Source organism: Palaemon carinicauda, chromosome 23 (assembly GCF_036898095.1).
Source record: "Palaemon carinicauda isolate YSFRI2023 chromosome 23, ASM3689809v2, whole genome shotgun sequence".
NCBI lineage: Eukaryota > Metazoa > Arthropoda > Malacostraca > Decapoda > Palaemonidae > Palaemon > Palaemon carinicauda.
In genome coordinates this window covers 95,768,614-95,781,987 of record NC_090747.1, presented here as the reverse complement: position 1 = coordinate 95,781,987, position 13,374 = coordinate 95,768,614, and the positions used below count along the sequence as shown (strand labels likewise).

At 33.8% G+C, this 13,374-nt stretch overlaps 2 protein-coding genes across 5 annotated transcripts in view; one reads left to right on the top strand and one right to left on the bottom strand.

Annotated features, from left to right (window-relative positions):
- The window catches only part of LOC137617262 (transmembrane GTPase Marf-like), an 89,964-nt gene extending 78,728 nt beyond the window's left edge, over nucleotides 1-11,236 (top strand). For all 4 annotated transcript variants that reach the window (XM_068347247.1, XM_068347244.1, XM_068347246.1 and 1 more), the window contains 7 exons: nucleotides 1,313-1,490; nucleotides 1,925-2,132; nucleotides 3,861-3,982; nucleotides 5,732-5,833; nucleotides 5,950-6,099; nucleotides 6,792-6,988; nucleotides 8,364-11,236. In XM_068347247.1, the coding sequence (XP_068203348.1) occupies nucleotides 1,313-1,490; nucleotides 1,925-2,132; nucleotides 3,861-3,982; nucleotides 5,732-5,833; nucleotides 5,950-6,099; nucleotides 6,792-6,988; nucleotides 8,364-8,568 (1,162 nt within the window). In that variant the 3' untranslated portion in view covers nucleotides 8,569-11,236. The remainder of the gene's footprint in view (nucleotides 1-1,312; nucleotides 1,491-1,924; nucleotides 2,133-3,860; nucleotides 3,983-5,731; nucleotides 5,834-5,949; nucleotides 6,100-6,791; nucleotides 6,989-8,363) is intronic.
- The window catches only part of LOC137617263 (DNA mismatch repair protein Mlh1-like), a 55,041-nt gene continuing 52,657 nt past the window's right edge, over nucleotides 10,991-13,374 (bottom strand). Inside the window, exon 13 of the mRNA XM_068347248.1 lies at nucleotides 10,991-11,637. Coding sequence (XP_068203349.1) covers nucleotides 11,482-11,637 — 156 coding nt within the window. The 3' untranslated portion in view covers nucleotides 10,991-11,481. The remainder of the gene's footprint in view (nucleotides 11,638-13,374) is intronic.

Here is a 13,374-nt window from a genome sequence, read left to right as displayed (position 1 = left end):
TTAGGAAGTATTTATAAGTTATCTGAGGAAATAAAATACTTGGCAATGGTCGAGCATTTGATAAGTTTTTTCTTGCTAAGAGAAAGTATAGTTCATACAAGTAATTCTGTTTTAAGTGGCCTTGGATGAGCATAGCTTTAGTGTGATATTCTGCAGGTGCAAATTGAACATTTGCCAAAGTTGTTGTTATCGTTAGAATTACACTGATTGGTATTCAGTAGTTCTATAAGGCGCCTAGAGATAGAGGCGTAAGCTATAGTCCATTTTTTTTATCAAGGCAAATTTGCACCGACTCGCAGCGGTGCCCTTTTAGCTCGGAAAATTTTCCTGATCGCTGATTGGTTAGAATTATCTCGTCCAACCAATCAGCGATCAGGAAACTTTTCCGAGCTAAAAGGGCACCACTGCGAGTCGGTGCAAATCTGCATTGCTAAAAGAAATTTACTATAGTTGCATTATTTCTAGTTTAATCCTTAATGCCTGTTAAAGTAAAAATACCAAACGTACTTAGTCATCAATTTTTCTCTCCAGAACAATTTCAGGATGGAAGAATTATTAAAAAAAAAAGCAGTATGACTTTGTCTGCATCTCAGAAATTCAAAAGAATAAGGATCAGAACTTTGTCAGTAATTACAAGTTAGACATACTCAGAACCTCATTAATTACCAATTATAGATAAAATTACTTGGAACATCCTGATGGGGGTTGGATTTTGTTCCAGCTTTTGTACAACTTCAAATTTACCATTAAAACATTATTTGAAAGGTTTTAAGTAAGAAATGTTAGGGTTTCCAACTTTAGTAAGCAGAGAATTGATGAGAATTTTTGTAATATATTTTTGTGCGAATTCCTATTAGCCAGTCTATACCTAAGATTTTAGTATAGTATATGGTATGTTCATGGAAATTTTAAGCATACCTTCAAATATATTGAATCAAATCTTCCATACATTTAGTGTTATTTGGTTGGCGCTCAGCTTGGTCATTCTATCATCCTCTTTGTTTAGTTTGTCAATCCTTATCCAATGTTTTCCTAAATCTTCTGCTGAGCTTGATGAGAGTTCTACAACCCTACAGGAATTGTCTAAGGTTGAATTAATCATTAATATTTTTCTTGTGCCAAGTTTATGATTATTCCATTTAGTGATTTAAATCTTATTGGAGAGTGATTTTATCAATGTTTTTAAAAAATAGTTTGATTTTTTTAGAAGCTCTAGGAACATGTGTGTTTTGTTTACAGCTTGACTTTTTTAATTGTAATTCATATGTTACATTTGCATTTCAACATTGCTTATTATTTATCTTTGTAACAGTGAAATTCAGGTTATAGTTGGTAAAGTCATGGAACGATCTTGGCAAGAACGAGAAGAGAAGATGAAAGAAAGACAAGCTCTTTGGGCCACATTAGATCACACAGAGAAGGAGTTACATGCATTGACAACTCAGATGAAGGAAAAAATCTGCTCTATAGTAGAAGATGTAGAACGCAGAGTAAGTTACGTTGTTGCATTTTTGATACTTGATATTGACAAATTAATTGTTTGAAGTTAACAGGAAGTTTAATTGAAATATTAAAGGAATTGCTTGGTTGGTTCATGCGGAGTTTGTGAACCAGCGGAAAACTTCATAATTTTTTAACAATACTCTTTTCTAATTTTTACCGTTCTTAAAACAAATAAACCTTTTGGAAAACCCAAAGGTTACTCAATAGTCATAATAATAATCTAAAATTTGTCATGTCATGATTTATGGCACTTCAAACAAAGAAGAATTATTTTCCTTTTGGTGATATTTTAATTGGGATGAGTTTTTTGAATGTCCAAAAAGAGAAAACTGTTTTGAAAGTGAGTATATTACATATATGTAAAATGATAGATTTAGATGTAATTTGTTCATAAATATGTTGTCATTGGTTATTTCTACAGGTGTCTAATGCTTTGAATGAAGAAATTAGGCGACTATCTGTACTGGTAGATGAATTCAACGAGCCTTTTCATCCAGATCCTCTTGTACTGAATGTTTACAAAAAGACCTTACATTCTCATGTAGAATCTGGATTGGGATCAAATTTAAGGGCACGACTATCATCAGCTTTAGCTCTAAATATAGAAAGCAGCCAAGCTGAAATGACCAGTAAGTTTTCTGGTTTTTACAGTTTAATAAAATTTTTAGTAGTGAGTCCGAATTCTTTAAAAAGGAAATGGAATGCTATTTTATTACTTTGAAGCTATCCATGAACTGACTAAAATTGATTTAGAACTTTTTGATGTGATAGAAATTTTTGTGAACTTCTCCATAATTTGTCAAGACTTGTTAAGAATCAAACTGTCAATTTGTATTTTCACTCATCATTGATAAGGTAGCTCTTTAGCATTACATTTCTGTCACAAACAATTGAAAAGTAATTGACTTATCCACATATTCCACTCTTGAGTTGCAGCACCATTGTTCATTATTTGTGTAGTCTGATTAGCATTTTAAGGTGAAAAATTATTTTATTTCTATACAACTGCACTGTCATTCATTTTGCTACTCTCTCAAAGCTGGTTAAATGTCAACGTCTACCCTAAAACTAAACCTTTTCCATTTGTTTTCTTTTTAATTGCCCTCTAGAGTACTTTATTATTGGATCATATGGTGGTGTATGGTAAGGATTATCTTCAGACAGTCGCTGTTCACATAAAAGATTCAAGTCACAAGCAAAAATAGTCTTTGAAATTGGTGGGGGGGGGGAAAAAAAAAGAGAAAATCAGGCTAGCTGATTATGATGGAAGTGAGGTGTCTCATGCCATACAGGCTATCCTGAGCCTTGCTCTCTCAAAAGACCGCAGGTCTTTCTGTTGGAAAGCCCTTGCATTTCTGTCATCTGGTCAGCTCTATACGGAAACTGGATTTCTAGATATGAGACCGGGCTGGCAGTCTTGTTCCTAATATTCTTATGGCCACTGAAGCAAGCATTCGTGAGGAACCTTTTTTCAAGTTTGTTAGTATTCAGGCCTATTGAATTGTTCATTTTACTGTGAGTCGCAGTTAAAATATTAAAATCTTTAAAAGTGTCGGTTGAAGCTGAGTATTTTCAGTGGGACCTGTGGTAACTGCTCAGCAGGTGTAACAAACCTATCTCCTTCATGGGACAAGAAGCATCTCATCTAAGATTACAGTTGCAACGTAAGCCTAAGTTAGAGGTACTAATATTTGGACCTCTTTTCTTTCCCCTCTTGGAGTGCAGCAGTTGTGCTGTTATTTGCTGGATGGTTTATAAGTAGATATAGAAGTATCCCCTCCATCCTTCTTAAGAGAGGGATGATGGATGCAAAGGTGTACATACTTTAAATGACCACACTCTTCAGATAGCTCCTTTTAGGGTAAGAGGTTCTTCACTAACCACCTGTTGCCAGATAGGAAGCTTTCCCATTACCTGAGATTCTTTTCCCAGTTGCTTGGAGGTGGACAGGTGCCACCATTTTCACAATTCCATAGGATAAATTAAAGGATGAGGGTTTTCTACGTGTGTAAAAACAAATCACAAATTAGTATTTTGTATTTTAACTCATTATACAAGCCTAAATCCGTAAGTTGTACTTCCCATCTCATTTACCTCTCAAGTCCTAGGTGAAGATCAAAGTGGCTATTCTGTGTGCTGGCGAGGGTTGAGGTTTCCCTTCACTTGCTTGTAACTAACAACACTTTGTTAAGAATTTTAAGAGCTGAGTTCCGGCTATGCTGAAATCATAAGTCAGGCTTGTATAGTTTCGAAAAATACAAATTGCTTTAGGAATTTGTCATTATTAAAATTCTGTTCTCAATAGTTATTTTGTGTTCTGATATTTTGTGAAAATACAGTACTGTATTCCATTTCAGACCGAATGTTGGCACTGTTACACAGCGAAAGAAGGGAATTAGCATCTACAATGCTGCCACGAAGAGAGCCTTTCGAAATTCTTTACCGCCTTAATTGCGAAAATCTCTGTGCAGATTTTGTGGTAAGGAAAATTGATTTTATTATTAATATTATCTTTATTTTAGTATTTATATTGGTTAGTTGCTAGTTATCTTTATGATTTGGGCAGTTTTGATAAAGGTAATATGCTCTGATAAGCTGCTTTTACTGGCGTATTTATTTACTGATAAAATTCCTAAGGTAGTTTACCTACCAATTGTATTGAATGTATTTTTCTCTTTCTTTTGTTTCATGAATCACTACTTTACATTGAGTTTTAATAGAGATATTATTCCATGCTACATTACATTGTATATGTACAGTAATATAAATCATTAGATTATAAAAAAAAAAAAGTATTCTCAATTTTTTCGACAAAGTGCTTGGAAGTACGCTAAGATATTCTCTCATTCTTTCATGTGTGGTGTGTATTTTTCTATACATTTTTATGAAAGTAACATTTTTCAATACTCTGCCATTAACATTACTGTATACATTGTGCAAATTATATATTAAACTTTTCTTAATTCATTTGTCCCTAATGTATCGGAAGATTTTAACAAGTACTACTTATCCTATGAATTCATCTGTGTGAGTGTGGGTGGAGTTATTAATGTGGTGGATACATTTATGATGTTGAAGTGTGCATGTCATTTATGCCTCATCTTTAGTAGTTAGGGTAAATATGAGAAAGTTATGTAAATACAATATTTGTAAAATGCAGTTGGCTACTTGAATTTTGTACACTTCATAGTAAGCTCTAAAATGTAACATTTATCCCAGTTTGACGAAAAGAACGTTTACCTAAAGACATGGTTGATTATGTAACAATACTATTCTAAGGATAATGTATGCTACAATAAAATAAGTGCATCATTGTATTATAGGAATAAACCTTTGTATTGTGCCGTCAATACATTGTATAGTTGAGAGATAGTTTTCTCAGCTTGCCTTGAGGTGTAACAAAACTCTTGAAGTTAACCATACATTACTGTACACTCATGCTATTTTCCCTGGTGGGGCCCTTGGGCTTATAGCATCCGGCTTTTCCATCTAGGGTTGTAGCTTAGCAAGAAATAATAATAGTAATAATAATACTTCCAGTAGGGGGTTAGTGCCATCAGGGTACTCTACACAATGTGTTGTAGGCATTATTAAAAGATCTTTCTAGCTTCCCTTTGGCCATTAGGTGCAATGATCTTTTAGTCTTCTCCTGTATCTGTTCCCTCTGTCCTTCTAGCAGCTTATTGTCCAACCCATTACATTTTAGAGTAATTCATAGTTTAGCAGTTGGATTCTATCTCAGTTGCACCTCTGCGTTGACCTCCCCTTATTGCCTAGTTCCATAAATAAAAAACGTGTACATTACTAGTGATTCAAGTTGGTGATGCAATGCATCTTGATAGTAAATTTGTAGTTTCAATATCATAATTATGAACAGAAAGTCTTTGTGAAACATTTTGTTAAAAGTCCAGTACATGTGCTGCATTTATGGAGAAATTTAAAGTGAAGTGTGTTTTACTGAACTTCTTTTATAATACTGTATATAGTACTGTACTGCTATGAATTCTAAAGTTTTTATTCCCATGAAATGTGTTTCCATTGGCTAGGATTATGTTGTAGCCTAGCATATACTAAGAATATTAGTAAAATTTATTCACATTTAGAAAAACCCCTATGTGGACCTATTAGTGTGTATAAAGATACAAGTGATTATTAGACTTTAATTAATACTTGAAAATATTTGTTTCTCTGAAGTAAAAGTTATCAATAAAATTTTTATCTTTTTCAGGAAGACATAGAGTTTAAATTCTCTTTAGGGTTGGTTTCTTTAGTCCAACGAGTCTTGGGTAGAGCCAGCAACCGTATTGTAAATTCTAAGCACAAGGACAATGTGAGTATGATTATATGTATTAGTTTTAAGAATGGATTATAAATTTATTTGTTTGATTAATAATTTTTGCTTATATTAATACAGAAAATTTTGAGTAAAGAAAATTTTTGTTGCAGATTCCACGAAGTGTTCCGATGACACCTATGACCCCAAGCAACGAACCCCAGTTTACCGTTTCCCAAGATGATTGGTCAATCATCAGTCGGTTTGCAGTTGCCACTGTTGGTTCTCAAGGTACCATGGGACTAGCATTAGCATTAGGACTTGTAAGTATGATTTGTTGTTTTTGGATTATGGCTTAATTCTGACATATGCACTCAAATCAAGGAATTGCTTATTAAGCTTTCAACTTATTTTTGGAAATCTCTTGTTTAGTGTACTTTTAGCAAAGAATAGGCTAAAAGTTTGGTTTAATATTTTTGTTTTATAGTAGTATCCCCTTTGTCATAATATCAGAGTGATGTCAATCACTTAAGCTTTGAAGCAAGTGTTCTACGGAATTTTCAAATAGCCCCCTCTGTCTAAAAGGTATTTTATCCTAGACCATTCATTTCAGGAAATTAACACCAGAAAAGACTTTCTGATACCTTTTATTGTAGTAAAATAGTTCTTCGATACAAGAATTGGGGATATCAAGGCATTTTTTTTAAAACAATAGTGATTGTGTAAGCTTAGTTACTAGCTTTTTCATTTCTGAAGTATAGTATCTCAGAAACTTGCCATGTTATTACATGGATTATTTATGTTTGCCGTTTGCATTGATTCACGATGGGATAGAAGCAAAACACTCAATTTTAGTTTCTATTTTATGTAAAAATTATTGATGAATAAAAAATAAACAAGGACACCTGCAGTAAAGACAAAGAATAAAAATACACAGCAAATTTTCATTAACAAGATAAAAATAGTTTAATTATGCAATCCAAAAAAGTAGTAAACATATAATCTTTATTTACAGCTTTTTAAAACTGTTGGATGGCGGTTCATAGTTTTCACGGGTGGACTGTATGGTTGTCTTTATGCTTATGAGAGGCTAACTTGGACAAATAAGGCAAAAGAGCGTGTATTCAAGAAGCAGTATGTTGACCATGCCACGAGAAAGTTAAGGTTGATAGTGGATCTAACATCTCACAATTGTTCTCATCAAGTTCAGCAGTAAGTATGAATTCTGAGTGCAGTCATAATTTTAAATTTTCCTTGGATACGGGGGATGCTCTGCAGGCGCAGAGAGGATACGTTTGGCTAGAGTTAACTTGTGATGAACATCAGTAGTTGCTGAGCTTGCATTTGAAGGGAGCACAGTACCATCCAAAACATTTTCCAAATGGTGGACTTTACTTTAAACTTTTTTCACCCCATCAAGATTTAATGGACTCGTACAATATGGCACGCCATTGACTTGTAGTAAGAGATAGCTTAGGAGTGCTTACGTTAGTGAGTGGAGTGATATTAGGATCCAAACTAACAACTAGGTCGTCTTCTTTCTCACAATATAGTTCTGTAATAGAGCAATTAGGGTTGCATTAATGCAAAGGTTTAGCAGCAGAAGGGTTTAAAGTAAATAAAGAAACGGAGGCTTTGTTAGAGGCTATTGAATCTGTACTGCACAGAAAACCTTCAGAACCCTTACAGAAAGTACAGTAACACTGTTGATATAAGGCTTAGCTTGGGAAGTGAGGTTAGGTTCGACAGTTGTAAATTTGTGATCAGAGAGTTACAGCTATTAAGATTTTAAAAAAGGAAGCTAGGAATGTCAAGAGATTTGAAGCTCATCACTATCAAAATTCACTGATTATGTGAAGTATTTAAAGGTGTAGGCATGTCATTGTAGTCATCTTTGTAATAATGAACTAGTCTAGTCTTCCCTTGATTTTCCCCTACCAAAAGCAAGTTCCCTTTAGCAATGAACTTTTAACCTGAATGGTAATATAAATCATATCTAAAATGAGAGGGACTACGCTTCATGGTAGGAACTGTGAGGTAAGCACATTCTTCACAAGTTATTTAAATCATAATATGCCCTTGATTTGATACACAAAGGGACTGCAGATCTGATCTCAGGAACAATGCCTTCAAACACCATGCAGTAATTGCTAAAAAATCCAGGGGAAGACATTATCTCAATGCGCAGCAATAGATAAACAATATGGAGAAGTCCAGATTAACCGTGTTAACTGAGAAACTGAAAGGGTTAAAGAGAAACTAGCACTTCAGGTCTGGGTTATTTACCAATGGAATGCTTCATTCCTTTACTAAGTGGCATGTGTTTATTGAAGAGAAAAAATCGGATTTTTTTGTTTTCTTTACTGGTAGATATCAATTAAACGAAGCTTCGGGAGAAGCAGTATGAACATCAGAGGTGGTCGTAGAAATTTGATTATAAAAAATTACATTTTTCTTTTGCTGGCTTTAAAATGCAGATACTGTCAATGGAATTAATTGTATGATCTGTTATTGGATGCACTTTAGCTTAACTACTGTACAACCATCTCATTTATTTTGTGATTTTCACATATTCAACCTTTTGCAGGGAGCTCAGTGGGACCTTTGCTCGACTTTGCCGATTAGTTGATGAGAGTACAAGTGAGATGCAGAGAGATGTAAGATCCTTGGAGCGTGAAGTTCAACAGTTAGAGGATATGACAGCTACGGCAAAGAAGTTGAGAAATAAAGCCCACTATTTAGCTAATGAATTAGATATCTTTCAACAGACTTACTTATCTTCGGATGAGTAACAGCTTTAGGAAAGGTTAGTAAATATAAAAGGTTGAGTCACAGTTTCATAATAGAAGATTATTTTGTTAATGTTGAGTGTACAGAAAGAATGAAAACTTTATATTTTAGTATAGTTTCATCTCATCTCATATGTCTGAAGATTATTCCCTGCTTTACAATGATTTACTAAGTAAAAAAGGTAGTACAGTAAACTAAAAAATTTAAGTGGCATTATTATTTTTATTATAATTGATATTGCTACCTCTGAATAATCAGTGTGCCTGTATTATATTTCAAAATGAAAAATTGTATGAAAGTTTTACAATTTTAGTTTGGTTTTAATCCGTCATTCAAATTACAGTGCTTGGCAAGTAGAAATCATGTCATGTAGAATAGATAAAAATTCTTTTTTCTAGGCTATAAAATTTCAAATATTTTGACTGCCAAGTCATGAACTTTTTATTTCATCAGCTTTCAGCTTCTATATAAAAGAATTTAATTTCATATAGTAAATTTCATCGTAGAAGTTTCTTGTAGTTCATACCTGTTAAATCTTTAGTAACTTGAAGGTTTTTAATAGGCAAATACCCCTTCATGCTGTTCATCTGTTAACCTAATTTGGAATGGGTACTGTATTGAAGAACTTTAAATGTCAGTACATAAGAATTTTTTTTATGGAAGTCAGTACAAATTCTACTTCTATAGAATTTTAGCTGCTCTTTTTACATTTTGAGATTCGAGCAAGACATTTTACTTCATATTGCCATTTGTATTAGCTGCCTTAAAATGTCGGTATAGTAATTGTGAATCTTGTAAAGAAAGCCCATCCACACTTTTTATAAAGTACTCACTTGGTGTCATTTTTTAACTACAGTAAATTTTTATGTGGTTTTACTCATCATATTGACACCTTATCGCCCTTCCCGTAGCTTTGAGTACACCAACAATATTTGCTTTGATAAATTTGTAAGCAATTTGATAAGATTGAAACATTTGGATTGTGGTTGGCAGCTTTGGATTTTTTTTCTAGTCGCGTAAATAAACAATATAAGTCAGAGGGAATAGTATTTTCCCAGCATCTTCATAGATAGGCTATTGTCACTTTCACTAATTTCTTGTTATAATGACCTAAGCAAAAAGGATATGGTAAATTGCTATTAGTTTATGTTCACAATTTAACATTAAAGTTTAACAATGGTTTTAAATCATTATTTTCACATCATGATTACTGTACTTAGATTTTGTTTACAATTGTTAGTAGTTTCCAAATAACAAGAAGTCAAGATCTGTTCAGATGTTGAAGGAGAAGCCATCTGTTGAAATCAAAGTAAAGGAAGGTCTAAAAGTAAACATGGTAATGATGGGATGAATTTAGTGGAGGAATTATTTCTTAAGGACTAGGCAACTAAGAAGGACTTCTAACTACATAGCCACTCATTCATGGTAATGGAATTTCTAACAAAATAGGAAAATAAATATTTGATATAATGCAGTTGGCGTGGTGGTTCCTTAAATTCTCCTGTAGTAAAAAATTATCTTTATTGCTAGAATATAAATTTTATCTATTCCTACTAAAGTGTAATACTTAAGGTTTGATGCATCAAAAATAATTGTATTTAACAATTAACACCACAATTAGTGGTTATAACAATTTATTCTTTAGCAAGAAATTTTGGGTATTATTTCTTCTATTTATTGTAGTAACCCGAGATATTGCTTGGTTGTATCTTATTTTTTTGTAAATACTGTATATGTCAGGCAAAATAAAGGTATTGTAAATAAAAGTCCCAATAGGCAAGTGGTTGTTAAAAATATGAAAAAAGAAAAAAATTCCAAAGTATATGTTAGATGATAATACCTAGTATGAATTATAAATTGTAACATGCTAAGGTATGAATGAACATCATTAACAGTTTACTTTATTTATACCAGAATAGTGAAATCTTATTTATACCGAAAGTGAAATTTACATTGTTAACCTACCTACATATTTTACTACCTTTTTAGAATAATTTGAATTTGTAATTGACATTCCTTGTGCAAGATTTAACATTCACGTTTGGTCTTGTTGCACAACATGTTGTAGGCAATTACTATTGATGGTGGTTAATAATAAAATTGGCTAAGTAATTTACAATTCAATTAATTTCATTTTTAAAAACTGGCTTGGTTAGGTATTTTGAAAATAATTGCTTTTATAATAATGATATTTTAGGATTTTTTAGAAGAGTTCATTATTTTTGACCAAGCATTTGTGCTGTATATTTTTCTTTAGGTTTCTTTTTAAGTGGATTTACCTTCAAGCAAAATTTAAGAGCTCTAGTGAATTAGAAGTCTAGTCAATAAGGTTTTGAGCTTTATTGCCTTAAAGTTTGCTTTATGATAAAATATGCATTTATCATTTTGTATAAGTACATTATAAGGAGCAATTAAAATTCCTGGTTGCTTAAAATGTGTTCTATTAAACATTTGTACAGAATAGTCTATTTACAATAAAATTTGGTATTAGTGCCATTTTGTTAGAAAATCTGCGAATGTTAACTTGGTAAATGTCTGTAAATATTTCCCTTCCCTCTCATGGAGTGCATAGAATCCTACAGAATTAGTCATTATGAAGGTGTGTATAGTCTGTTGTAGTGTAAATAATGTAAACTGCTGGATATGTTATAAATTACAGTTTACTATAGAGTGAAAGTATCATTCACCTTACTGTTAAAACTTAACTGTTTGTCCTAAATTAATTTTATTATGGGTAAGAATGCATGATTTTTCATCGACGTAATCAAGTGGATGAGCACATACAGTAATTTTAAACTATTATAGTTTGCAATAATAATTTTGAAGAACAATATTTATTGTAAAGTGGATTCTAAAAGAAATATGGTAATGAAAATTATTTGTTACATATTTGTTATTGGTTGGATGTATGTATGCTAACATCTTTCAAATACCCTATATAAATCTGTGAGATTTGCAATTTGTAAGAATGTGGTATCTTGTGCAAAGTGTTGTGGTGGTAAAAGTGACTTTCTCATAGCAGGATATATAATATGCTCTATTGTCCACTTCCAGTTGTTATCTGCATCATCCTGAAAAGAAAATATAAAAATGTATAATTTCATTGAAGCAGAAACAAATGCAGAAACTATTTTTTAATACAAACCATCATCCCTCAACAGGATTATAATCCCACAGCAAAGCAGTAAATTATGGTCATTAAAAACTTTTAATGAGATCCTTGTAGATGTCGGCGGGTAGAGGTCAAATCCTACCCACCCACAAGTTGGGAAAGCCCCCCTTTTGATCTTAGCAGCATGCTGTCGACATATTTCTTGCTGCTTTGTCAGGCTACCAAATTTTTTGCTTTTTCATTTACATTTAATGAATGTATTGACAGAAAATCATGTTAGATGGATATATTAAAAGAAGAAAACTAGGATATGCAGTTGTTTTCTAAATGCTGTATATCTTAAATGATGGCCAGCTTTCTATGCAAACCTACCATTGTCATTCCCTCACTAGTGTGGCCTTAAAAGCAACCATAATGTCAGCCTAAGGAAGTTGGCATTCTTGACACATCGCTAGTGCTCCATCAGAGAATGGTTTTACTACCGGCGAGTGTTTAAGAGGTGGGGTACAGCCCTTCTGCCTCTGCAGTCTCATCATGACCCTGGAAAGTGATACTGTATGTTGTTTCTGCTAATTCAAAGGGTCCCCTTTGGCCTCTATCCATGTGGAACTTGCACGACTTTGCAGAAGGCAAACATCAAATTCCTCCTCTGCCTCCTATTTGTTAAGAATGTTCAGACATTTACTTTTAGAAGAGCAAGTAGTAGATATCAAAAACAAGTTCAAGAAGCCCAATTGATAAGAATCGCATACGTGTGGATTCCACCTGATCTCTCCCCCCCTTGCACGTGGGAGGCAAGGTATGATCAAGAAGCAACTTAACTGCCCTTCTTCCCCTTTCCTTGGAGGGTTGAGTGATCTCTCTCTCTCTTATGGGAAAGGGAGAGAGACGATATATGCCAACAACTAGCCCACGTCAGGAAAACATATATGCAAACTGAATGTCGGCTGGACCTGTAAATGCTGCCACTTCTGGCTTGATGTTGGAAAAGGAAAAGGTGACCGATTAGCCATTGATTTAATGGGATTTCAACCAATCCCTCCCCACATACACAAGGAAGGGATAGCACATACCAAGAACAATACTCACACATCCTTGGGAAGGTGTGATATCACACTTTTGCCTACATGTTTATGGAACACCTTAGGATCTCGGCATAAGAAGACTTCAGCTCTGAAGAGAGGTAAACTTACTCATGGTGAAAAAAAATCCATTGTACTCGTTCAAGTAAAGAGGTCTTCCATCATGTGAGCATGAGCGTTTACATGAGGACAATCTAAGGTCTCCTCCTGATTATCCCTTTTTCATCCATCTCCTCGTGATTGGCTACTGTGAGATAATTTTCCACCCGTTTCATCACCACATGATCGTTCTTTGTGTGGTCATGACCTTAAATAAAACTTGGATCACCTGTCACCTGGTCCATCACAGCGCTCAAATTCCATACACAAAGATCTTCCAACACGCTGAGATCCTTCCATACACAGGACTTTCTACGTGCAAAGGCCACTCTATGACATGAGGTCTTACCACACGCTGAGACAGGAAACTTTACTGGACCACTCTCAGAATTGAGATGCAACATCTCGTGTTAGCCAGAAATTCAACTCTCAATCCAGTGAAAGACACTGGCACGAAGTGCCACTTGGTGCCATGTCTCACTCTCGCTCTTCGGAGGCTACAAACTGAGAATCCA